The 27,730-nt window shown below is 37.3% G+C and overlaps 1 protein-coding gene across 1 annotated transcript; it reads left to right on the top strand.

The window, feature by feature from the left end:
* On the top strand, window positions 1-26,579 carry ARMC1 (armadillo repeat containing 1). Its single transcript, XM_010970658.3, has 7 exons — window positions 1-211; window positions 3,521-3,741; window positions 8,818-8,909; window positions 18,973-19,162; window positions 23,386-23,502; window positions 23,589-23,663; window positions 24,415-26,579. The coding sequence occupies exons 2-7, from the start codon at window positions 3,559-3,561 to the stop codon at window positions 24,604-24,606; spliced, it is 849 nt and encodes a 282-aa protein (XP_010968960.1). The 5' UTR covers window positions 1-211; window positions 3,521-3,558; the 3' UTR covers window positions 24,607-26,579.
* Window positions 26,580-27,730: the final 1,151 nt, after the last annotated feature.

The raw sequence follows: 27,730 nt of genomic DNA, 5'->3' as shown, positions 1-27,730 counted from the left end.
ATGCGCCTGGGTCACGGGGGAGAGTCGGTAGAGTCTTTCCCCGCCAGCGTCCTCGTTCTCTGGCTCTTAGAGGCAGTATGGTCGTTTGCCGTCGCTGAGCCCGCGGCTCCGAACTGAGGGACCTGCTCCGTGCCTCCAGGATCCCTCTACCTCATTCGTTGGTGTGGCCTTGATGCTGCGGCAGGCTCTGGACTCCTAAAGCGCTGGAGCGGTATGTAGGGTCCCGGGGCGGCAGACAAAGCGGTTGAGCCGGGAAGGCCGCAGAAAGCGGCCCCGGCACCCAGTCGGCGAGTCGGCCTGAGCGGGGGCTCTCTGCCTGTCTTCTCAGGACCCAGCAGTGCTTCCCCTCCGGCGTTTTAAAGCGCCTTGCTCCCCTGTGACCTGTGAAAATGTTCGCTTTGTTCATTTACCCCCTATCCTCTGCACTTCCGATTTTTACGAACCCTAGAATTACTGATGGCTGTCATCTCCCTTGTCTCCAGGTTGTTCTTTGTTAACTATTAGTTTTGTGCACCTGCGTGTCTATTAAGAGTAGGACATGGTTGTGTTTGGCTTCATTCAGGCGAGGCCAGTGTTCACGTCTCTGTATTTTAAAAACTGTTCTTGGGGGCGTTCGTGCATGTAGCACCTCCTTTCGTGGTAGTGAACTGATGTCTGAGGGTAGTGCAGTGTACCCCAACACCTGGCCGAATAGGAGTCCCCACTGTCTCAGGTATTGTTCTTGTTTGATAGTTGCTGGTAGTCTTAACACCATCTCAAGTTTTTATTTTCTTTGATCCTGACAACCCCTCAGGATTGTTATGAGAGGAAACTGAGGCTCAAAGGAGGTAACCCAACTTCTCAAAGAGTTACAGTTAGTTGCTAGTAAAGGGAAAGCCAGGTCTGGTGTCAATGCTTAACGTTGCTTTTTAAAAACTCGCTTAACTGGGTGTGAATTTAGGTTTTGAGTGTGTAATTTCTGCGGCTCTGTGTATTTATGTTATATTTAATTCTGCATGTAAGAGCTAAATAATTCTTTAAGTTGAGTGGTAAATCTTGGCTGAAAGAACATCTTTCAGGCAGCTGCCTAATTATACAGGTGCCTCACATCAGCGAACTCCTAGCTTCCCAAAGTGGTTCCCTGACTAGCGGCATAGATAGACCTCACCTGGGAGCTTGTTGGCAGTGAGACTCTCAGGCCTCACCCGGCCTGCTGGCTTTTTTTTTTTTTTTTATAAAAGATTCCTTAGGTGACCAGAGTTCTTGTTAGAGTTTGGGGTGCGTTCATGGTCTTATAATGATTTATTTGTCCACATTAAGCTAAATAAAAGAGAAATTAAAAGGTATACCTTATGTTATTCTCTACTTTTTCCTGGCAGATCCTAATTTGAGCCTGCTCCTAGTCAGTGGACTGGTAAGGTTGGAAGTTTTAACTCTTGCCTTTGGTTCACCTCAAAGAAACAGGAAAGGCCATAACTTTTCCAGACTCATTCCTACTAAGTTTTCTAAGTACTCCTTAGATGAGAATGGAGCTCTCCAGATCCAAGGCCAGTATTGTGTGCAAAAGACTGTCATCTATGATATTTAGTTCTTAAATGCAACTCTATTCTTGGGCCTTTGGGCCAGTGATTGGTTCTGCAGATTCCACTTTTGGATAGGATTTGTGCTGGTGATAGCGCATAAAAAGCTCATGAGTAAGCTGGTTTGTAAACAGGGATATTGAGGATGTTGTACCTAAGAGGCAACTTGCCCCCAAACCCTTTAATCTTCTCTCTGTGCAGTCTATTGCTTTTTTTTTTACATCCTTTTTTAAGTTGCCTAAGTAACTGTTTTCATTTTGAGAAACTTCCATGCCAAATACTATCCATTAATACATGTAAAAGGCTTAGTGTACTTGGCGCATTGTAAATGCTCAGTAACAGTTGTAAGTTACATGGAGTCAAACATCAATGGAAAATAGTAAGATTATTCAAGAAATGGTATTGATATAACTTATAAGCAATTAAAAACCACTGCAAAGGATCTTAACTCACAACAGCTGTGGAAAAAAACCCAGATAAAATACTTGAAAATTTTTGAATTTTCAAGCAAATGCGAAATAAAGGACTCAAGAGAAAATGAGGCTTTAACACGATAGTATTTGGTAGGTAATATCCATTTGATAGCTGCTATGATTCGTCCCATTTTATAGATGAAGAATCTAAGACCAAGAGTTTAAGTTATCTGCCTAAAATCACATTTGCCAAGTGGTGGAGCCTGGGTTTGACTCACTGAGAGCCTGCTTTCTTAAACTAATGTATAAACAACTTTCCTGGGAGAAGTATCTCTCAGCCACTGCCCCACCACCCACCACCACTGCTTTACTCTCTGTATCTTTGTGTATTTCAATACATGGGGAAGCCATTTCTGCTTAATTACTTTCCCCCACCCCTCCAATAACTTGAATAGCCTTTCTAGAGTTACAGAATAATTGTGTTCCCAGCCCTCCTCCCCCAGTTAGCATTGTTTCTGTAATTAGCGTTAAACTAACTCATTAATTTGAGGAAAGTATTTACACCTTTACATTCTTCTGAGAAGAAATATAATGTGTAATTTGGTTAAATGGAGTTACTGTTTTTAACTTTATGCCTATATGAGGATTGTTCCTTGATATTTTGTATTTTGGCTTTTGTATATGTTTATCGTGTTATATTTTCTAAAATATCTTGCTTTTATGGGAAAAGAGTGTGCTGAATTTAAAAGGAAGATATGGGAAGTGTAAAGACTGCTGACCAGTTTAGGAGATAGTAAATAAGGTTTTAGCCCAGTTCTATACTAACTACCTTTTGTCACCTGGGGCAAGTTACTTAACTTCTCTGTGACTGTTTGCTTAGCTGCCAGATGAATTCCTCACCTCAGGTTCTGTTTCATTCTTCTGAGTGTGACACACTCCGGGGGCAAGTGTGCTTAGATTCCATTCAGATTCACCCTGATCTCCCAGACTTCACTGGCCTGAGGCACAGGGCAAGATACCCTTCTTGGCTTCTTTGTTCATAACCTTCTTTGACTCCCTCCTTTTTCTAAGGGGATTTTATCTTTTGTAAACCCAGTAGACTGGGTTTTGTTCACTGAAGAATAAGAAAAAAGCTGTCAGCTAGCCATTTTCTCTGAGGCACTTGTCTTAGGCTCCAGAAATGTTCTAGCGGAAAGGAGCATTGGCAGCGTTGCAGGTTGAGAAGTGTAGCAAAGGTTATAAGCGTAAACTGTAAAGCTCTTGTTTATTGTGACTTTAGTGTTAAAATATGTATTGCTAAAAAGGAACTTGTTGGAATAATGAAGATGGCATATGTTCTTTAAACACTGCACACATAAATAACTTTTTTTTTAAAGTCAGCTTCTCATGTTCATTTTACTTTTCTTAAACTGGAATTGCCAATTCTTAAGTTTCTGTGTGATTTAGATTCATCTGTTTTTTTCTGAAGGTGTTATAATTCTGATTATTTAACAAATGCCATAACATACCTCAGCAGCTTAGAACTAATTTTACAAAACCTTTCTACAGAATTTAAGAAGCTTTTGTTCATGTGTGTGGCATAGAAGATGAATTCCTCCTCCTCCACCATGAATGAAGAACCTGATGCACTCTCGGTGGTGAACCAGCTGCGGGATCTGGCAGCAGATCCATTAAATCGAAGAGCCATCGTCCAGGATCAGGGATGTCTGCCCGGCCTTATTTTATTTATGGACCATCCCAACCCCCCTGTTGTCCACTCAGCTTTGCTGGTAAGTTGCCTTTAGGAATCTCAGTCTTGGTGTTATAATTTTGCAGTAAAGGAGAATTTGAAAAAGTACTAGATGACATGGTAAAAAGTTAAAAGTAACTGTAGAGGAATTAATGAAAAGTTTGGATGTATTTTTGTATGTGCAAACATATATGTATGTGTAGAGTCCTTTTACACAAGTGGTAGCACACTGTATTTTTATTTTTTGACACAAATCATAGGATACCATGTGTGTGGAATGTTCTGCAACTTCCTTTTTTCACTTAAAAAGAAATCTTAAGGGTTAAATCATAACAGTACAGAAAAACACTCACATTAAAGAGGCACTTACTGTTTTGTTTTGTAACAGCTTTATTCAGATGTAAATCGTGTACCATATAATTTACCTAAAGTATGCAATTCAGTGGATTTTAGTATGTTTACAGAGTCGTGCAACCATCACCACAGTCAATTCTAGAACACTTCCATTACCTCAGCAAGAAACTGCTCTTTCCCTATTTCTCCTCAGTCCCCACCCGCCTTCCCTAAGCAGCCATGAATTTCTGTCTCTTTATATTTGCCTATGCCAGCAAAAGTGCCTATAGATCTTTAATAAATAAAATCATATAATATGTGGTCTTTGTGACTTTTTTCACTGAGCATAATGCTTTCAAGGTTCATCCACACAGTAGCTGCAAGGTACTGCATTCCCCTTTACAGGTGAATGACAGTCCATTGCATGGCTGTGCCGTATTCTGCCTATCCATTCATCAGTAGATGGGCATGGCACTCGTTTTAATATAAGACGGAAAGGAAAAGAGAACATATACAGGATCATAACTAATGCAGAAGGAACTACCATATTGGAAATGAGGGGACTAGAGAAACATGTTAAAGAATAATACCAGACAGTCAGGCAAATCCAGAAAGTGATCATTTCTGGAGGACAAATAATTCAGGTCTGTGAACAATAAATTTCATTAAAAAAAAAAAAGCAGTTGAGGTGTAGGAGAGTAGCAGTAACTATTATAGACTAAGAGACTTAAGAGATATCAAACCAGGTGTAATATGTGGAACTGATTTGAATCCTGATTTGAACAAATCAGCCGAAAATACATTTTTAGATAGCTTGAAATAAATATAGACTGGACAGTAGGTATTAAAAAACCATAATTGCTTTTGCATAGTATTCTAATAGTATTATCATTAAGTTAACTAGAAAGACCCATTAATTTCTTAGGGTTGTGCTGAAGTATTTACAAATGGAATTATACATCCTCTTGAGATTTGCTGTAAGTGCTCCAGTGTGGTTAGCGGCAGGGGAGATGGATGAAGCGAGATTGCCAACAATTACCGAATTGTTGAAGCTGAATGGTGGGTACATGGGGTGACCACACACTTTGTATACTTTGTGTCTTCTAAAATTTTCATAACAGAGTTTAAATGAAAATTAATGTAATAGAAAATTTAAAACTCATTGTCCTTTACTTAAGGACCCATGATCATTTCTCATTTAGTCTAATTTCACAAGTTCATACAGAAAAATAATACAGGCTTTTTTTCCATTTTGAAAATCAAACTACGTAATGCAGATTTCCTATGTTACCTTCACAGAATGAAGTCTGATAGGCAGAACCGACACTAATGTGAGTGACTGGTAGTAACAAATGGGAGAATTTGCATGGCCCCTAGTTTGGGTCCTACTTCAGTGAGAATTGCAACAAGGATAAGAAGAAAGAAACCTTTTTGTTTTTAATTTTTTAGCAGTTGCTCTAGGTTTAACTTGTCACAGTCTACTTTTAAGTAAATCACATGCTTCACATATAATGTAAGAATCATACAGCGTTATATTTCCATATCCTCCCATCCTTTGTGCTATTTTTTGTCATACGTTTTACTTCTATGTAAAAAATCTACAGTATTTTTTTGCTCTAAACCATTACCTTTTAAAAGATTAAAATTTTAAAAATCAAGTGTACTTTATATTTACTGTCACATTTACCTTTTCTGGTGTTCTTCACTTCTTAGCACAGATTCATGTTTCTAATGGTGTCTTTTATTTTCTGCCTGAAGAACTTTAACGCTTTTCTGTAATGCCGGTTTGCTGGTGGCTTTTTTGCCCGGTGCGTTACAAAGTGTTGTTTCGCTGTCTGGCTCAGATTATTTCTAGTAAGACTGCTGTGGTTCTTATCTTTGTTCCTCTCTATATAACATTTAAGCCTTTTTCCTGCTATTTTTGTGACTTAATCACTGGTTTTCAGCAAGTGATTGTTATGTGCTTGATATGGATGGCTTTCTTTGTGCTGTGTTTTTGTTTGTTCTTGTTTTGCTTGGAATTTATTGGATCTTGGACCTGTAGTTTTCATCACTTTGGGGAAACTGTCATGCATTATTTTTTCAACTTTTTTCCCCTCATTCGCACTCCTCTCCTGAGACTCCAGTTATGTGTGTGTTAGGCTCACGTTGTCCCACAGGTCACTATTGCACTGTTCTTTTTTTTTTTTTTCTTTAAGTTTTTTTTCCCCTCCTTCTCAATTCTGAATTTTGAGTAGTTTCTGTTGCTACATTTTAAAGTTCACTGATCTTCTTTTCTGTAGTATCTAATCTGCTATTAATCCTCCCCAGTGTGCTTTTCATTTTAGACATTACGTTTTTATTCTCTAGAAGTTACATTTGGGTCTTTTTAATGTCTTCCATTTCTTCCCCGCCTCCTTGTTATGTTTTCCTACTCGTCCTTGAACATGTGGAATGTATTTATAATAGCTGTTTTTGTGTTCTTGTTTTCTAATTTCACCTCTGTCATGTCTTGGTCTATTTCTATTGACCTTTTTCCTTCCTGATTATGGGTCATATTTTCCTGCTGCTTTCCATGCCTGGCCACTTTTAATCAGATGCCAGACAGATTTTGTGGTTTGGGGTTTGGATTTTTTGGTATCCTTACAAGTATTCTTCAGCCTGTTCTTGCTTGTAGGTAGGTTACTTGGGATCGGTTTGATTTTTTCAAGACTTGCATTTAGGCTTTGTAGAGTGACTCCAAAGCAGCCTGTGTTCTGTGATATCAGCACTACTAAGGGGATGCTCTGCTGGGGATTCACCCTGATTCCTCCTGCATTATGAGATCTTTTCACTTCTGGCTGGGGAGACACAAACGATCCCTTGCTGTGCAGATCCCTCCTCTGTTACTCTGCTCTGCAAATTCTAGCTGCCTGGGGTGTTTTCTGACACCAGCCAGTTCTCTGATCCTCTGTGAACACCAGCTGGGTGTTCAGCAATTCAATTCTGACACTAACCACTCAGAGTTAAGTATCACATTCCCCAGGTTTAAGGCTCATGAGTCCCACAAGACTGTCTTCACTTCAAAGGCTAGTTGCAAGTATCAGGTCACCTGGATTTCTAACTAAGCAGCTATAAATTGGGTGATCCATTTGACTCCCCCTCAGTTTGATAATTTACTAGAGTGGCTTCAGAACTCAGGAAGCCACTTTTCTTGCATTTACCAGTTTGTTTGTTTGTTTTTCTTACAAAGGATACAAATGAACAGGTAGGTACATAGGGCAAGATCTAGAAGGGTCCTGAGTACAGGAACTTCTATCCCTGTGGAGTTGGGGTGTGCCACCCTATGGCACGTGAATGTATTCATCAAGTCAGAAACTGTATCTCCTTGTTGAATTTTTACAGAGCTCTGTCTCCAGCCCCTCGACCCACCCAGGTCAGTGGGTGGGGCTGAAAGTTCCCACCCTCTGGTCATTTGGTCTTTCTAGTGACTAGCCCCTTCCTGAGGCTATCTAGGGGCCCTAACCTAACTCACTTATTTGACATAAACTCATCCAAGGGCGATCCAAAGAACCGCCTTGTAGAGAACAAAAGAAACTCCTATCAGAAAATTCCAAAAGTTTTAGGAGCTCTGTGCCAGGACATGGACAAAGACCAAATATGGACTTACTCTGTACCACCCTAACCTCCCCAACTCTGATCTCTGCCTCTCCAGCTCAGCAAGACCACTGGGCTTTGCTGGCCTTCCCTCCCTGTGCTGCAGTCTGGAGCCGCCTCCAGAGCAGTGGGATGGGGCAGTTGTCGGGTCTGCCTCATTGTTTCTCTTCTCCAGGGATTCCAGTCCAGCCTCTTGTCCAGCGTGTTTAATAAATGTTGTCCTGTTTGTTAGTTTTTTATGGAGGGAAGGCAGTTCCCTTGGCAGTGAATCCTCTGTGGACTGAAGTAAAAATTAAGGTAGTGGTTACAGAAAGGATAGGAGATTGTAGTCAGAGACAGGTTGTTGAATTTGTGATTTCATGTAATGAGCTGGCACTTTGGGAACGTAGTATAGAGGACCAGTAGACAACATGAAGGTCAGTGGCCTGAGATGGTTCTGGGTGGTGTAATTCCCAGAGGTATTCCCCTGCAAATCAGGTATGAATAGTCTTCAGTGAAGGATGAGAGCTCTGTCTCATGGTACAGGAGGTCTATGGAACAGCTAATGAAATCCCTAAGAATCAGCATATGAAGCAAATACTTGCAAAAATGTACTTTAAATCTTAAGAGAAAAGCACCCTAGAAAAGTTAGATTCACAAAATAGAAATTTGTGAGAGTGAGTTCATCTTTTGCTTTTCAGCAATAAAAAAAAAAAAAAGATATTTTAAAGATAAATTGTAAAACTTTAAACTGTTAATTCCATAAGGTGGTAGTATGTTTTGTCCCCTCAGCAGTTTATTTTAATTAATATGTAAAAAGCACCTAGGGAAATGGTGGCTATTGGGACTACTCCCTGAAATTAATAAATCAGGAATGCAGTTCCTCGTATTCTTGACAAGATGAAATGATGAAAATAGAATCAGAACAACCTAATTCTGACCTTGCAGATAAGTTAGGAACCTTCATTTCAAAGACCAGATTCAGCTACTTCAGCTTGGATTATTTTTCTCCCCTAGAGGACTGATTTGATGGTCACACTTAAAGAAGAGTTTCTAAACACTTCAAAACCAAATGATTCTAAAAACAAAAACCAATGTTTCACTCTTTTTCCTCCTGCAGTAAGTTAGTAGCAGGTATAATTTTGAATCATCTAGACATACGAGTTAACCTATTTTGTTTTTGCTGTAGGCTCTTCGATACTTGGCAGAATGCCGTGCTAACAGAGAAAAGATGAAAGGAGAACTGGGTATGATGTTAAGCTTGCAAAATGTCATACAGAAGTAAGTACGATAGATGGTGTTTCCTAATGGAATAGAAAAATGGATCTTGTTAAATGTTCACTGGTTAATACAAAATTTTGCTGAGATTTGTATTCTAATATAAAGTCATACTTTTGTGGGTTATTATGTCCAGAAATATTCTGATGGTCAGTGTTCTGATTATTTTTTAATATTAATAGTAGTCCTTCTGAAAGTGTTCAAATTTTATTTTAAATGTTGATAAACGTTGTACTTACGAATAATATTTTTAAAAAGAAAAATCCTAACTTAAATGAAGTTTTGTTAAGTGTATGTGAATTGACTTGCTAGCCGAGCAACACATGTGACATTTGAAAATATGCAATATTATAGTGTAGTACAGAATTCTTCATTACTTCATCTCAGGATCTTAAAATCTTACTCAAAAGAACCTTGACCAGTATCATGACAAAAAAGAACTTTCGGTGATGTTTTCCTGAGCACCATTGAGAGGTGTCTTAAGAGATGTAGAGCTATTTAATTTGAATTTTAGCAAATGGGTGGTTTTTAATTATACCTTTCATTTTACTAAGATTTGCCTATCTGTCATTTCATCCTGTTATTTACAACTTTTTGATTTGGGTTTGACAGATAACAGTTTTATGGATGAGAAAAATACAGAGAGGCCAGGTTTCTTGTCTGTAGTCCTTCAGCTGTGTTGCCTCTGGGGGTGTCGGGTATTGCCCCTTTCTTGGACCTTGCTGATTTCCTTGTAGAAGACTTGAAATGGAAGATTAAGTGTTTTGATATTTCCACCGTGTCTGGAAGCAAAAAAGCTAATGCTTTCTGAGGTTTTATCTTACTTTGTATCTTGATCTCAAGCAAGACATGACTGCCTTTAAATCTATAATAAGTTAGCGTTTAATTTGATTTTTAAAACTTAGTTTCTTTGGCTTGAGTGCTCAGAAAAGTTCTGTAATTCACATTTTAAGTTAAATTGTATCAGTAGAGAATCATCTAAACTGACTTCCAAGGCAGAATATTATTTTCTTAGTGTTCTTGGCTTCTAGATAAATTTTGTTTTATTAATCTTATTTTTGAAAGATTACTTAAATTTTTGTTCTCATTGAGTCAGCTACCTGATAAGGTAGTTTATGGTGCCTTGGTCTTTGATAATGACAAGCTAGGAACAAATAACAGAAAAGGTTGACTGCCGTCATCGTGTTAATCATTGCTTATGGTTTGAGGTGAATTCCATTAATAAAAATTTGGGTTCTGGTTATGACTTGAGACATATGATCTCTTTGACCCTCAGTTTCCTTATCTGTCAGCCTGCAGTAACATCTTCAAAGTGCTTGGGAATTCAATGGGGTAATAAAGTGTAGAAATGCTCTGTAAATTCTAAAGTGTTGTACAAAATGAAAGGTTGCATTATTCTTGTTCCTAGTGTGCTTTAATGCCATATAACTGAGTATTTTTAACTGCCATGTTAGTTTTTTTTGAAACACTGAAAGGTTTAAGCATAATATGGATAATAATAAATTAAGCATGGTATTTTATTAATATGATGAACTTAAGATTGTGTATTCCTTTGATAGGTATGGTTATTGAAGCTGAAAATAGGTGGTAAAATTTTTTAAATGTAAGAAATAAGATGAAAAATTAACGTTGATATATTTAAATATACTTCAAATCTGAACTTTAAAGATTTGGAGCAAGTTTTAGAGGTACTATAGGTTGAACCTATGAAACAGTTTCTTAGCTTGGTTGGCTAAGGTTGTGGTGTATATATATGTATCTGTGAGCGAGTGATACCTCTGCAGAATAGTAGGTAGACTACTTGTATCTTTGTAAGAGAAGTGTTGTGTTATCTTGCAATAGCATCTGGAAAGGAGATCCTGAGATAGAGTTATAAATGGAAGAGGTTTATTGTGAGGTAAGGTCTGTATAGACAGGGGAATGAAGCAGGAATGGATCACCATCTTTAGGCTACAGTGCAGGTCTGGTAACTGGGTGGGGCCAGGAGAGTCTCAGATTACAGTACAAATAGGTAACCAGTTCAAGGGGGGAGCTCCATAGCAAGGGTTACTTTGTAGATGAGACAGGCATTGGGCAGAAGTGGCCCGGCCCTAGTGCCCCCACTGCTCAGTCGTTGGCTGGGGTCTGCTGGGGAAGAGCCAGGCCTTGGAGTGAAGGACTGAATGGTGCAATAGATCATAGAGCCACTACTGCTGGTGGCTGTGCTACTATACTTGCTGCAGCCGAAGGGCAAGTGTCTTTCTTAGAGGGAGATAAGCAGTGTATCTCCGTGGCTGCCATGAGAGGCTTATCTTTTTAATTCAAATAACGTATATCTTTAGGACAATGTGGCTATCATTACTGGTGCTTCCAGTAGTAAAAACAGTTGTACATTCATTGCATACTCCGTTATAGTTTGGTCCTATCACCCTCTCAAAAGTAGAGATAGGGTATAATTATTTTTATATACGTTTTTCAGCTCATTTGGCTATTAGAGATCTCAGATTTGAAGGTTGCCTTTCAAGCTTTTTAAAAAGTCACCTCTGTTTACCAAAATAATCATCCTAGAAGTTTATCAGTGTATTTGAATGTTAGCAGGTTAATAAAACTGTGTTTTGGCTTATAAACGTTAAGACAATGAAGTATTAGAGTCGGGTCTTGGTTCAGCATGTTTAACTTTGTGTTGTGAATGTCTCATGGCTTGGACATGATTTTCTTTTTTAGGAAATTGGATTGCTCTGGCATTTTTATTTTCTCCTCATGTACTTGTTTCTTTTGGGTACCTGTATTAAAAATCAAAATGAAAAGTTTTTATCATAGAGCAGGGTTTTCTATATGCATAATGGTTTTGACACTGTAAACATATATTCTTAAGATACTATTTTGTACTTTGACATCTGTGTTGCCAGATACAGATAACTGATTTATCACTATTCCAAATTAAGTAGTTTATGGACTAATAGTCATCCCATTCTTATACAGGTCATCTTGGTGAGCCGTACGTAGCACAAGAGATCTGTTATATATCTTAATGGTTTTCAGTGATGTGGCTGCCCCATGACAGTCAGGCAGTCACCGTGGGATTCAGATCATTTCTCTCTGTTTAGGAGTACTGAGTTAGGAAGAGACTTAGCTATGATTCTGTGGAACCGTGCAACTAAGGAGGAAGCAGAAGGATCTTCCTATACCTGGGAAAGACCCACCGAACAAAGATAATCTGTGTGGAGGGACGCTGCTTTATTGATTAGAGTGATCCAAGGGGAAACCAAGAGGCAGAAGTAGGTAGGGAGAGTAGAGGTTATTCTTAACATGAGAAGCAGAGGGGAAAACAGGGAAGTTTCTGTGTACTAAAATATTTGCCCTTTATTCACCAAATTATGTTTTGTACAGAATTTTGCTGAGATTTTAACATGTTATTCAGCAGCAGGTTTGACTTGTGTTTACGTCAAATTGGTGCTCACAGATTGACAATTGGATTGACTTCAAAGTCACTGTTACTTTCAGTTCTTTAACTGTGGAGAGAAATTTAAGGTCTCTGTCACTCAAAATGAATCTGGTATTGTGTTCTAATTTTATTCTCTTCCATAAATAAACACTTGTCATTAGAGGTTAGAACCTTTTTACACTTTATTTTTAGTCCTGGATCCCTCTGCGAAGAGAATTTTCAAAATGTCAATTTAGGGGAACATTTAAATCAAGTTTAGGACATTTGTTAATTGGTATTTCAGAAGTAATACTTCTGATACAAGATGCAGTTCATAAAAGCACTTGTGAATATCTAACATGAAGTATGCTATAAATAAAAGCCACTTTAATAAAACGTGGCATCTCAACTTTAAAATATCTCATTTCATTTGGAGAACTTCCTAAAATTCTAGATTTTGAAACAGTGCCATAGTAATGGTGGTCTATTCTTCTTGCTAAAATCTTGAGTGAAAGTGTGCTTCATTTCTTTATGCCTTTTTTGTGTTCCTTTGTTTTTTTTTTTTAAATATTTTAAAATCTTATTGTGGTTTATTTATAAAAACTAGAAAATATAAAAATCCATAATGCCATTTATCTTTTCATTTAAATATGTGCTTATACATACATATACTTAAACTTTAGATTGACATGAAATCAGACTGTCAGAAAAGTGGTACAGACAGCATAATAGTGCCAAGATACCTGTACCTGTAGTCCCCAAATGTTAACATTTTACTGTTTGTTTTAATATTTGAACTTTATCAGTATTTGCTTTATCATTCCCTCTCCACACGTGTTGTTTGGTACATATGTATTCATAACTTATATATAGGTATTGTGAATTATGTATTTTAGGTGTTAAAAAATGTCCTTTGTCATGTTTAATGTTCAGAGTTGGGACTGGAATTCTCCTTTGCTTGATGTCAGTATAGGCTGTTTCTATTTGGCCTACCTTTGCCCATTCCTTTCTTTTTTTCCCCATTCCTTTATTCCTGAATCACTTTGTCTTAATTGTGTCTTGCTTTGTGAGTCTGGTTGAAAAACTTTTTCTTTTAATTGATGAGCTAGGTCCATTTATATTTACTGCTGTTACTGATATATTTCATCTTAACTCTTTTTTGTTATAGTTACTGGGTACATCATGTTACAGTAGTTGTGTTTCTCTGCATGCTGTTTTATTTTGAAAATTTCTTCTGATACTTAGATTTGTCTTAGTAGTTGCCTTTGTATTTATACTTTAAAAAAGGTTCTAAGTTGTCTGTTCTCTTATTTAAACTTTCACTATCTTGCTTATTTTAATGGTAATCTTCTTTTAAACTTTTTTGTTGAATTATAGTCATTTTACAGTGTTGTGTCAAATTCCAGTGCAGAGCACAATTTTTCAGTTATACATGAACATACATATATTCATTAGTCACATTTTTTTTCTCTGTGAACTACCACAAGATCTCGTATATGTTTCCCTGTGCTATACAGTATAATCTTGTTAATGGTAATCTTTTGACTCCCACCTATTATGTGTTCCGTGGTCATTGACTTTTTCTACTTTCCTCTTCTCCCTTTTCCTTTCTTTTTTTAAGTTGCATTATGTCTACTTTGTCAGAACATTTATATATTCTTCCATTCTCTTTCCCACCTTTATTTTAAATTTAGATCTACAGTAAGATATATAAAATGCTTATCATTAGTCCTTTTGCTAAAGCTTTCCCAATCATTTCTTTGTTGGTTGAAGTTGCTCAAGTAAGCTTCAAATACTCCTTGAGTTCTTTCATGTTTAAAACTCTTTTTCTATAATTTTGATAGTTAAAGGACAACTGGACCATCCTGGTTCACCTTTTTGTTCTCTTGTGATTCTTGAAAATGCTGCTACATTTTGCCTTGATTTTTATGGGGGTTCTTTTTTGTACTTTTTTTTTTAGAACAGAGATTGGCAAATTTCTCTTATAGAATAAAAAGCCAAGTAGTAATTATTTTAGGCTTTACTGGGCTTATCATCTCTGTTGCAATACTCAGCTCTGCCCTTGTGGGTCAAAGCAGCCACAGATGATGTGTAAATGAATGGGCTTTTGCTCAAGGATCATAGTTTCCCTGCCTTGGACTTCATTGTTCCCTAAACAGAGCTGTTGACTTCCTTCTTGGAACCTTTCTCTAGGATTTTTTTTTACATTAAAAGATAAGGGATGATTTTCTGGATTGCATAAATGTTACAAGAACATTTTTTTCTTAGTGAACAGCACAGAGGAAAAAATGCAAAACCAACCCCTAAGGGAAAAGTTGTGCAGTTCTTCAAAAGACCATAGCAAGTCTTCAACAATAAAATGGTATATTCATTGCTTCCATGAAGTATATGGAAGTCTTAATTGGCTTTTATGGGCAATATAAAATGTTATTAGCAGCATCTAGAATTAGAGTGAATTGGTGTTTATGACCAATAAGGAAATATATTCAAAATTAAAATTATTTTTGATATATAATAAAGATCAGAGCTCACCTTTAGTTGTATTTTATGAATAACATTTTGAACGTTTTCAATATACATAACTAATTAGAAAAAATGGTGAGGAATCAATATACTTCATTATTGAATAGTAAATTACTGAGAGTAAATTCCAGTTACTTAGATGAAGGAGCTTTTCAAGATAGTCTTTTTTTCAGGTGTCAGATTTTAAAGACTGAACTAAATCCAGGACACTAATCAGCTCTTTCAATTTTCACTTGCCTAAGAAGATTAGAGCAATTAATACTGGTTTAATTATGCAGTCTTTCTTACATTTATGGCCAAATGTACCATGTAACTGTAGACTTTTTGTACTTAAATGTTTTGAATCACAGTATTTGAACAGTAAGTTTCTTTTTTTTTTCTTTTTTTTTTAATCTTGGGTTTTTCTTTTTGGTTTTCAAAGCATTTTTTAAAAATAAGGAAATCATTTATAATTTGTTGAACAGCAATTATGCAGAGATATTTGTGATACTTCATATAGTGCCCAGGTCAAGAAGAAACTTTGTTTTAATTCATTTTTGTTTAAACGCTTTTGCAAATTTCATTTTGCCTGAGACAGAATTTTACTTAGTTTTAAGAGACATCTGTGACTATAAGTTAGAGGTATTCCCTTAACTGTTTCGTAGGAGGGGCAGCAATAAAATTAGTTCTACAAGATATACCGGAAAAACATGCTTAGAATAATAGTGAGACTGTCATGTTGATTTGATTATTTTATTCTTTTAGAATCTTTTGGTTTTAAGTAGATAAAGATTGAAAATCTTCCAGAAAGGAATTTATTAGTGTATGAAAATGAGGAAGCTTTGAAACTATGAAATAAAGGGAGTGAAAAATAGTGGTAGTGGGAGTATTTATTTTCTATAACCATTTTTGCCAGTTTGTGGTCTGTAATTGCTTTGTTTATCTAAGTAGATGTAGCCTTTGTGACTCCATAGATAAGGTATAGTTTTTGTTGTAAATCTGCAACTTTGTAATTGAAAGTTAGTGTGATTGGCCTCTGGAGCTACACAGGTAAAATTGTTAACTGTGTTTGTATCACCTTTGCAGATTGTTCTTATGAGTAAATGATAGTTTCTCTCCTCAGTATGTTGCTACTAATATGGAAACCACCAGAACAGGTTTATGAGAGAATTAAGTCCAGAAGCCCTGAGGAATCCATCAGCTACACTGATTTTCTTCTGCCCTGGGAATCTGGGGAGAATAGCTCTATACCATCTAGCTCATATGCCATCAGTCTAGCTCTGTACCATCTTGGGAGAATTACAGAAATTGTCACTCAGATGGTTTTTTTGTGGAGCTAATTTCTTTTGCAGGACCTCAGTCAGAAAGGGTGCTAAAGAAATGGTTTGTCAGAAGAGTAGGAGCAACAATCAATCAGGAAAAGGAAAGCTAGCTTAAGGAAGCTGACAGCGGAAGCAGTCTTCCTTTCTCCCTGAAACTCTGTCCAGTATGGTAGTCATTAGCCACATGTGGCAGTTTAAGTTTAAACTAATTAAAATTGTATTTAAAAACCAGCTCCTTTGAGTACGGGAGGTTATAGCTCACTGGTAGAGTGCATGCTTAGCAGATCCTGGGTTCAATCCTCAGTACCTTCATTAAAAAACAAACAAACAAATAAATAAATAAATAAACCTAATTACCTGCCCTCACTCACCTCCAAAAAAACCAAAACCCGATTCTCAGTCACTTTAGCCATATTCCATGTGTTCAGTAGTCATGTGGCTGGTGGCTACGTTTCTGTCATCTCAGGAAAGTTACATTGGACGGTACTGTTCTAAAACTTCATTGCCTAACTGCATAAAAGGCAATTTTTATAGTTTAGATTACTTTTATTTCATGGATTATTTTTTTAAGTTTTAATGGAAGAATTTCTCAGTCAAAAAGTGTAGATATTTTTGTGTGTTTTTAATCACTATTAATTTTTTCAGATGGTATCAATTGTACTCTTGCCAGCAGTTACTGTTCAGTTGCATTTTTTCAAACATGGGATAGAATTGCTGCATTGCCATTCTCCTGTCCCCTCCAGTTCTAGATCAGTTTCCAAAAAAGATTTAAACTGTCTGTGTTCCTTGAGGTTGAGATAAGATGGCTGGTTTGGGTGAGCACGTGATAAACTCACAAATCGATTTGGAAAAGTTTTTAATTTGCATTTTTCCTGTGATACAGTCTGTAATTTTACACCAGATTCTCAAAGGGGTTAGTAGTCCTATTTGGTTATTAAGAACTAGTCTTACAGTTCTTATTCTGCAGAACAGGAAGATAATAATATGATGTTACAGTCTTTTAATGACTCTTGTCGCTGCTGGTTGGTTAGGAAGCACATTAAAAAGTTCTGAAAGAGTGTGTGTTTTAAAAATTATTATGAGAAGGTCATTAGTTGAATCTCCTGTTATGTGTTGTGATCATTCTTTTATCTGATGCAGATATCTAAAAACAATACTCATGGTAGAGAAGGGTAACAGAGACTATTTTTTCCCTCTTTAATTCATGAATACCTCCTGCCAGTGTCCTCATGCTTCTTACAGCTTGTGGTTGGCTAGTATTTAAAATATCTCAGAATTGCAGTGACCTTTTTAATAAACTATAATACAGCTCTCAGAAAAGTGCTGAGACATCTCCTAAAAAAAGTCTTTTTGGTACCTTCCTGCAAAGCCAAAATCATTCAAAAGTAATTGATCTCTGTCGTCAACAGTAGCCCAGAAAAACACTCGGTATAGTAAATTGGGGATCCAGAATATTGCCATATTAGCACCCCTGGAATTGATGATCTGTAGAGCTAGAATGTGTACAGTCCGAATATCAGAAATTGAAGTATTTCTGCTCATTCATTAAACAAATGGATTGCCAAAAATTTTGTTAGGGACCGAGAATACATCCCTATTCTTGAAGAGAAAGAAATAGAAAGTTAAGATCCATGGTATAAGTGCAAACGTAGTGCTTTAAATGCAGGGGAGGAGTGGGGTGTTGGGGTGTGGAGGCTTCATAGAGAAGACTGTGGTTGAGCTGAGCCTTCAAGGACGTGGTCTAGGTGAAGCTCTTCTGACTGAGGGAAAGGCATTCATAAAAGGGCACAGTGAGCTGATGTTGGTAAAGCTGAAGGGGACAGATTTTAAAGGCCTTGAATGTGCGCTAAAGGGTTTGGACTTAATTGAGCCCAGTTAGAGGTGATATGAGGATTATTTTCTTATAGTTGTGTACTTTTGTCTCTGCTATTCAGCTGATAAGAACCATTACATCTGTGCTTCCAGTTATGGTACCCACTTCCATGTGTGGCTGTTAATTAAAAGTAAATAAAATTCATTTCTTTAGTTGCACTTGCCACATTTCAAGTGCTCAGGAACCATGTGAGGGGACAGTGCAGAGACAGAGCATTTCTGTTGATGCCAGAAGTGCTGTCGGGCAGCCTGACAATAGATGTTTACTTGAGGAGCTACAGTAGGATTTAAAAGTTTAAGAAGGAAAACTTTCGTTTGAGTTGTGGTTTAATGATATATACATACTTTGTAAAAGGTATATAAAAAATGTGAATTGAGAAGATCAGTTTGAATTTACTAAGACATCCTTTTGTTGAAATAAGTAATGTAAATGATTCTCTTCTAATTTGTTTTCTTTTGGATTTTTTAAAAATTTAATTTAATTTTTTAAACTTTTTTTTTTTAATGGAGGCACTGGGGATTGAATCCAGGACCTTGTGCATGCTAAGCATGTGCTCTACCGCTGAGGTATACCCACCCACCTCCTTTTGGATTTTTATGTGTTGTATTTTCTTCAAGGTCAAATTGAGTGTTGAATGTTAGTATTAATCCGGGGACATGTTATATCCTGATCTTTTTAGTTGATTTCTTATTAATTAATGATTTCTATTAAATGTGCTTTTATACCATTCTGGTGATGGATTTTGAATATTAATGAACCATAAGTTTAAAATGAAATTAGAAGATTTTATTATGCACTACATGATTTTCTACATTATTGATTATTCTGGGATTCACTGATACTTTTTTCAAACTGAACAAAGCATCAAAATGAAGAAAACAAAATTTTTACAAAGTTGAGAAATAAAATTACAGATTCAGTAGAAGTGACAGGACTCATTTATTAACTTATATGTTTCCTTTCAAGGACTACAACTCCAGGAGAAACAAAACTGCTGGCCTCTGAAATCTATGACATTCTTCAGTCTTCTAACATGGCAGATGGTGATAGTTTCAATGAAATGAATTCACGTCGAAGGAAAGCTCAGTTTTTTCTGGGAACCACAAACAAACGTGCCAAAACAGTGGTTTTGCATATAGATGGTCTTGATGACACGGTAAGGCTTTTGTAAACACATGGTTCATAACATGGGGAAGAGAAACCACGTTAACTAGTTACTTCAGTGTCACCTGCGAACAGTCTTTAAGAATAAGTCCCAGTATCAGTGTTTTATACTGATAAAGGGGGGGCACGTGTGCTAAAGAGGTCAGTTAATCAAAGGACATAACAATTTTAAATATTTATGCACCAATTATGGAACTTAAAAATGTATGCAGCAAAAACCGACAGAAACGCGAGGAGAAATAAATTCACAGAGCTGGAGATTTAAAGCGCACTCTCTCAATTAATAGAACAAGTATACAGAAAATCAGAAGGGATATAGAAGACTCAAATTACGCTTACAACCAGCCTAACCTAATTGATATTAATAGAATACTGCAGTCAGCAGCAAGATAATATTCATTCTTTTCATGTGCACATGAAACATTTACCAAGATGGAATATATTGTGGCCCATAAAACAACTCTTAATTGAAAAGAATTAGGACCATGCAGAGTATGTTCTCTGAGCACAGCAAACAGCAGATTAGGAGTAACAAATCCCTCAAGTACTTTGGAAACAGAATAACACATGTCTAAATAATAGTCCATGTGTCAGTGAAGAAGTCAAGGAGAAACTAGGAAGCATTTTGAACTGAGTAAAAACGAAAATGTACTATCAGAATTTGTGGGAAGCAGCAAAGCAGTGTTCAGAGGGGAATTCATTAACACCAAATGCCTAAATGTTTTTACACAAAAGAAAGAGATCTCAATGACTTCAACCTCTACCTTAAGAAACTAGAAAAAGAAGAGCAAATTAAATCCAAGGAAGAGAAGAAACATAAAAAGCATAAATCAATGAAATGAAAAGCAGTAGAGAAAAATCAATGAAATCTAAAGCTGACTTTTGACATGATCAGTTAAAAAACCTCTAGCCAAATTGATCAAGAATACAAGAGAGAAGTCACAAATTATCAGTATCAGAAATGAGAACATTTCTATAGATTTTTAATATAGATATTAAAAGGAAAATAAGTGACTATTTTAAATTAGTTTATGCTAATAAATTTGATAATGTAGATGAAACAGGAAAATTTCTTGAAAGACACAAAAGCTCACTCAAAAAGAAATGGAACCTGAATGAATAGCTCTATATCTATCAAAGAAATTGAATTTGTAGTTAAAGACCTTACCATAAAGACAATTTCTAGCTTAGATGCCTTCAAGGTGAATTCTACCAGATTTTTTTTTAAACTTTTTTTTTATTGAGTTATAGTCATTTTACAATGTTGTGTCAAATTCCAGTGTAGAGCACAGTTTTTTAGTTACATCTACCAAATGTTTAAGGAGACAGTAATGACACTTGTACCGTCTTCTAGAGTAGTACAGTGTAGTTTTTCTCAACTCATTCTACTTTGCTCTTAATATTGGGCCTCAGGGTTTAGGAGTCAGTAAATAGGGGTTGGGGAAACTTTTTGTATGCATGTTATCCGCGGCATTGCCAAATAACTCAACAGCTATCTTACTGAAACTGGGGCCACAAGGTCTGAAAAGTTTCTAGAAAGCAGGTTTTGGTAAATGTAAATTGATTGAGTGAAAGACATTAAGATACATAAAATGTCACAAGTACCATCTGTTTAATGTTAATGAATAAGAATAATACAGTTCCTTTTTAAATCGAGCACAAAGCAAATAATAAAACCCAACAATGCACACACACAAAATACAGGCCAAAATGTCTTAAGAATGTAATTGCTTAAATCGGAAATAAAATATAAGCAAGTTAACTCTAAAACTGTGCTGTAATATTAACATTTTTTGGTGGCATAGCCTGGCGCATAGTGCATACCAGGCACTATTTTAGGCACCAAGGATACAGCAGGGACCAAAATAAGCAAAAGCTCTTGTAAATCCTGTGTTTGACCTCATTAAGCTCACACAGTTGGAGGAGAAAGTCAGTAAGCCAAGTTGTACGGTATATTAGAAGTGGTAAGTTTTGTAGAGAAAAATAAAGGCAAGGTAACTAGGAACTGCTGAGGGGTGGGGTGGTAGGTTACAGTTTAAAATAGGAGGGTTCAAAAAAACCTGGAGAAACTGACATTTCAGCAAAGACTTAGGAGAGTGAGCCAGTGGATACTGGAAGAGTACATGTTCTCTCCCTCTCCTCCTCCCCCCTCCCCCCTCCTCCCTCCATCTCCCTCCCCCTCCCCCACTCCACTCCCTTCTCTCCTAACATTGGCAGGCAGTTAGCTTTACCCCTTCTACCTCCTGGCCCAGTTCCTAATTTGATCTGCTTACGATTCTCACAACCTAATCGTCACCTTACATCCCGATCAAGAGGTTATTCATCCTTGGTGGCTTATGCTTGATCCTGTTTACTCTGTTGAAGATCTCAAGGTTACCAGGGAAATAGCCTGTCCCTGAGATCAAATCTTCAAATTGAACTCCACCCCTGGCAGATGTGTTAATTTGTGTAAAATAAAGACAAATTAGCCTCATGAATCTGGTTTCTCGCTGTCACACATAGTTGAAATTTAGCGTCAGACTCTTTACTTGTGATAAACCAGGCAAGTTGCCTAACATTTCTGTTTTTTGTTTTCCTCACATTTAAAATAAAGCATCAGCTTAGACCAGTAGTATCCTGACTTTCTGCATAGCTATATGTGCTATGCAAACTTGTCTTCACTTTCAAGTTTACTATGTGTGGAATACGTGGAATAAATAAACACCCACCCTTTTGGCATTCATTGCCTGAAGGGCTTTGCAGAAGGGGCAGTGCGCTACAGGAGTCGCCTGTGGGTCTGTGTGTGGCCACGCACCACTGTATCTCAGATCCTTGCTTGAGGAGCGCTGAAATGCAGAAGCGAAAGAGTGATTTAAGTAGGGAGATAAACAGAGATGTGAGTTGTTTTGAAGGATGTGGGAATAAGTTTGAAGACTGCCTTTATTCAACAGAAGAGGAGAATGAATCAGATAATTTGAAGGCATTGCTTCTTAGGCTGTGATCCAGAGACTTGGAGTCATTTGCAGGTTCCTGTCCTCTCAAGTACCAAAACAGAGCTTGGTCTCAGTACAGAAACAGGAGAATTTAGAGGAGATGATTTGATGTATGGGCTGGAGGTGCAGGGAGGGATGAAGAGAAACTGTAGTTACTTTTTAATCCATTTTCTTTTTGGATCTTGTGTTAGAGGTGACTGCTTGTTATCCACAAGTGGATGTGTTTGTAGACAAATGAAAATAAAATCCTATATATATAAAATCACGTTTAGAGATGCACGTCTGCTTCTACGTGTTAGTGATGGCTTAAGTGATGGAATAGTCTACTGAGGGATGAAGTAGAAAGAAAATCACTCAGTTGTAGCACTGGACCTTGGAGATAAAATGAGATGGAGATGAACTACTCAGCGGTGTAAGTAGACGGCCAGGGCAGTGTGTTATTAAGGAGTCAAAGACGCACTGAAGGGTGTGTGTTATGTTGTGTTGTCGGGGAAATGAGAACCAAAAAGAGGATATTGATGACCTTGGAGAATGCGGTGGTAACCATGGACAATGCCATAAATGAAGGACGCAGTGATGGTTATAAATACCAAGTGCTTTAAAAAATAGTGACTCCGACACTGACCGTTCACAATTCTCACTTCAGTCTGTTGGAATTTGTCCCTGGAGACTTTTAAGCTAGAGCAGCGTCAGCAGATCTTTTCTTTAAAGGGCCAGTTAGTAAATAGAGGTTTTGCAGGCCATGTGGTCTCTGCTGCAACTAGTAACTCTGCTAGAGCATGACTAGACTTAGATGGTGTGTAAACAGATAGGTGCAGGTGCTTGTTCAATAAAATTTTATTTACAAAAATAGCTGTTGGACCATAATGGACCCACCCTTGAGCTAGAGGAACCTCTGCTTTTCAGCTTGTTTTCTGTATTATTCTTCCATTCTGTTTGATTAAAGATTTCAATCAACATTGACTCATTTACTTCTGATTAAAATGATTAAATATTAGTGACGAAGCTAGAAAAAAATCTAGCAGGAACTATTTTGTTGATCTTACAAATTGTAATAAACTTGCCTAGGCACAAGCCTTTCTGTCCCTTCAGATACGAGATTGTAGAGTTCAGATAGGGACATTTGCTTCCCCTGGCCCCCTGCTCCATCCTTCCTCCCAGATATAATGATGGGTTCAGTGATGTTTGAATTGACCTTTATTGTTTTGCCAATTCTAATCACAGTTTGCTTTTACTTTTTCAGTCTCGGCGAAATCTTTGTGAAGAGGCTTTGTTAAAAATTAAAGGCGTCATTAGTTTTACTTTTCAAATGGCCGTTCAAAGATGTGTGGTGCGAATCCGTTCAGATCTGAAGGCAGAGGTTGGTATTTTAAATGGCTGAGTACGCTTGCAGTTACAGGGAGACACGCCAGTGTTCAAAATTGTCTTCTCTTTATCCTGGCCTAGGCCTTGGCATCGGCAATAGCATCAACCAAGGTTATGAAGGCTCAGCAAGTCGTGAAAAGTGAAAGTGGAGAGGAGGTAAAGCTTCCTTCAGTTTGCTTCACGCCTAGCTCTGACTACTGCTGCCGGCTGGCAGGTTGCTAGCGTTTCTAGACCTGTAGCTGCCTGTGTAGGAATGTGACTGAGCGAGATTACCCTGAGGTTTCCTGATTAACAGTAAACGCTTTTAGAAATAGAGAGAGCCCTCGTGTGGATTTCAGAGTCTGTCCTTGCTCTTGGCGGAGGTGTCTTGCTGATTTTATATGGAAATAAAGGATATGTGGTTTCCTTGCCTCCGTATCCTTTCTAACCTCAGTGTTGCCAATCCAGAAAGTAAAGACCCAACCCCACCATTGAGCAAGTGTGCAGAGTGAAAATCTTTGCCTCTTGCTACAGTTTCCTCTAGCTTTGTGAGAGCCAAAAATAATCTATGTGGCTTTAGCTCATTTGAGTTCCCATAGAAAGGAGGGGGTTCAGTGGCCCTTCGGGGCCCCCAACAGCCAGATGCTTTTGTCATTTTTAAATAGACAAAAGGTTGAACATTTATTCCTGGAGCCCCTGGAGAAAAGCGTCAGAATTTCCCTGTGTAGTTCCTCCTTTCTGTGCTTTGCATCCTGCTCAACAGTTGGGTCCACCGTCATGTAAGGGGATACTTTTGAAAGGAATATAGCCTCGGAGCATAAATACGGTGACTAGGATGAGAAGTAAAATTGACTTTTAACTTATGACGTGTACCTGTGTATCAATTAGGTTGACCTTGTCATAACTCTTAACATGTTCTGTGTATCAGATGCTGGTCCCATTCCAAGACACACCTGTGGAGGTAGAACAGAACACAGAGTTGCCCGACTACCTGCCTGAGGATGAGAGTCCCACGAAGGAGCAGGACAAAGCAGTGTCCCGGGTGGGCTCACACCCGGAGGGTGGCGCTAGCTGGCTGAGCACAGCTGCAAACTTTCTATCCAGATCATTTTACTGGTGACTTCAGTTTGGGGCTCAAGGACTGTGTGAACAAACAAGGGGCCAGTTTTCCATTGTTGTGGTGAACTGTCAAGTGCAATTTGCAATAAGTTATCATGAAAAGTTTCTAGACGACATGATTGAGTATGCTGCATTTCGCATTTTACTGGACATTCTACCCACTGAGTGGTAAAAAGGACAGAGGCTGCAGGTGGAGTTGCTTTGTTTATGAAGATATTTTGGCTTTGTTTTCCTTTGTTTAATTGCCTCACTTTTTAAAAAACATGGGTCCACTGTTAAACCAAACATACACATGTACAGCTTTACCTTTTATGTGACATGAAGCACGTGATTAGGGAAACTTGCTTTCTGAAGCCTTAGGACCTGTCTGAAGAGAAGTGGCTTTTTTTAGCTCAAGTTATGCATGAATTACTGAACATTGTTCTCTGCCTTTTTTCATGAAAGAGACTTGCTTTGGTACTCGTCACTGAAAGTTGAAAGCATGTCTCATCATTCCCCTTTTGTGCCTTTTTTATTTTGCCAACCATGTTTATAGAAGAGACGTTACAAATGATATTCTGTGAATTAAAGCATATTCATTTGAACATAATAGTCCCCTAAAAATACAACGCTACAAAAACTTGGCAGTCTTACTTGTTACAATTTTAATAAGATTAACACAGAAATCAGTTGAGAAGGAAACACGTACATCAGCAGGGCTACTGGAGACTATTTGGATGTGACCAAATGTGGTTCTAGTTGACCGCTCTTCAGTTGGGTTTACGTCAGTGCTTGAGAGTTATGTCCACCCAAATTCTGGGAGTGACTGTATATGGCCTTTAGGCCTTACTTTGGTTACACACTATCCCCTGCTAGAAAAAAAAAATAGTAGTAAAGAACTGACAGACTTGAAAAAGGAAAACAAAAATGGAATGCCTCTAATGCCACAGTGGTGTTTGGTAGAGTCTAACCTTAAAACGTGAATTGCTTGGCAGATGCCTATTCCTTGTATTGCCTTTTGTGAATCTATTACGAACATGTAGTCATATCAAACGAAAAGAAAAAAGACTCAAATTATTGCTTATAAAGAAATAAAGCCAGCATTCGTCCACTTAATCTTGTTTCTCATGTTAACAGCCAGAAAAAAAAAGACGACTTCGGTGAAAGTAAGATAAATATAAATATATATACATATATATATATTTTTGGTAGATAAGAGCTAATTACATATATGTAATGCTTTATTAAATTTCTGAAATATTTGGCAATTAAAAGTTTTCTTTTGGAACTCCCGACTAAATCCAGATAAATCTTAATGCTGATACGATGAAAAACTCATAGGAAGAAATTGAAGACTTTTTTTTCATCAACGTGTAGAGCTGCTATTTTACTACTTGGACAATGTGAAGTGAGACTGGGACCCTGGAGGGTCTCCTTGCATTTCTATCGCTTCTCTTTTAAAGAAAACTAAAAGATCTAGTGTCTCTGGAGAAAAACGATTGTAAAATACTCCACCAACAAGAGTCTTGAGTTCAAGAACATTGTGACCTTATGGAGGGAGGGGCGTTGAGGGTATTGAGAGCGATACTTTTTCATGTGTCTAGGCTCTGATTTCAGGTGACACGCACAACTGAAAATATAAGCTTTCAGGGCATGTATTGCTTTAAATGCATAATACAGCTTGCTGCCAGACCAGATGTGTTGGAAAAAAAAAAAAACAAAACCACCTCCTTTCTATAGCCATGGAAACAAAGTTTACTGTTGTGTTTTAACAAGTTTGTATTTTATTTTGCCTCGCCACACATCTGCTTATTTAAAAAACGACATCCCTTTGGTAGCAATGGTTCCGCACAAGTAGGTGTTACAGCTTGATGTCTGTGTGTTCTAATTCCCAGTATTCTTTGACTCCAGGTCTCATAGAGCAGTTAAGGCAACTGTAACAGCATTTTTTGAAATATATTGTAAAATAATAAAAGATAACATAATTAAAATTGAGTGGATATTGCATTTTTGCAGTAAAGCATTATTGATTCCCCCAAAGCCTGTTTGCATGCACACTGCCTGGCACCTTCTAGCTCCCTGTCGGTGTGTTACCCAACTAATTCCCACGCCTCTTCCATTCATCTCCTTCCCAGCACCACACCTGCCTCTCCCCGGGTTTGGATCAGTGCCCCTGTATATATATGCATTGTAGCAATTATCACATTAAATTAAAGTTGTATTTACCAGTGTCTCTCCCCTGCTTAGCTCTTTGAGAACCAAGAAAGTCTATAACTGGCTAGTATTTAATGCTCAAATATTTTTTTAAGAGAATGAACAAAGAATTTTTTTTTTAATCAATGAAAGTAAATAGAAGGTACTAATTGACTTGTTGGGCAAATAGGAAGAATGTTAGGTATTTTTTTATTTTCTGGGCACGTTTGTTTCTGATTGGTTAATATTAAGCAAATTCCTTCGTCATTTGGTTTTTATTTTTTTAAAAGGTGGTAGAGGTATAGTACTTGCTCCATTGGATGAAATTGATAATGTCCTGTTTCTTATAGAAGCGTTATAGGAGAGTGTATATAGTAGTGGTTTTGATCTCCTGTTTTATAACTTACTAGTTATGTAATCTTGGGTAATTAATTTCTGAGGTTTTTCTTCATTAGTAAAATAGAGTTAATTTCTCTCCTTTGTGGAGTCATTATTAGAATCCAGTTAAATCACCAGGAGTAACTGAAAAACTAACAATTTACAAGTATAAGATGGAATCATTGTTACTAGAAGTTTGACATGATTCTCACCCTTGATTCTCAGATACACCTTTTTCTCTTTTTTTTAGGTTCATTTTATGGCAGCCCTTTTGGCAAAACACTACTTTCTTTTTTTTTTTTTTTTTTTTTTACTTCTTTTATTGAGTATTGGTCATTTTACAATGTTGTGTCAAATTCTAGTGTAGAGCACAATTTTTCAGTTATACATGAACATACATATATTCATTGTCACTTTTTTTTTTTTTTTGCTGTGAGCTACCACAAGATCTGTATATATTTCCCTATGCTATACAGTGTAATCTTGTTTATCTATTCTGCATTTTAAAATCCCAGTCTGTCCCTTCCCACCCCCTGCCCCCTTGGCAACCACAAGTTTGTATTCTATGTCTATGA

The sequence above is a fragment of the Camelus bactrianus genome, chromosome 29, assembly GCF_048773025.1.
Source record: "Camelus bactrianus isolate YW-2024 breed Bactrian camel chromosome 29, ASM4877302v1, whole genome shotgun sequence".
Classification (NCBI taxonomy): domain Eukaryota; kingdom Metazoa; phylum Chordata; class Mammalia; order Artiodactyla; family Camelidae; genus Camelus; species Camelus bactrianus.
The sequence above is the reverse complement of the archived record's forward strand: the minus strand, read 5'-3'. Positions and strand labels throughout refer to the sequence as shown.

Excerpts from the sequence above, each read along its gene's own strand:
- ARMC1 (XM_010970658.3), top strand. The coding sequence starts at position 3,559 with ATGAATTCCTCCTCCTCCACCATGAATGAAGAACCTGATGCACTCTCG. Across the intron at positions 19,163-23,385 it reads TAGATGGTCTTGATGACACG|TCTCGGCGAAATCTTTGTGA; the intron begins GTAAGGCTTTTG and ends TTACTTTTTCAG. Across the intron at positions 23,664-24,414 it reads AAAGTGAAAGTGGAGAGGAG|ATGCTGGTCCCATTCCAAGA; the intron begins GTAAAGCTTCCT and ends TCTGTGTATCAG.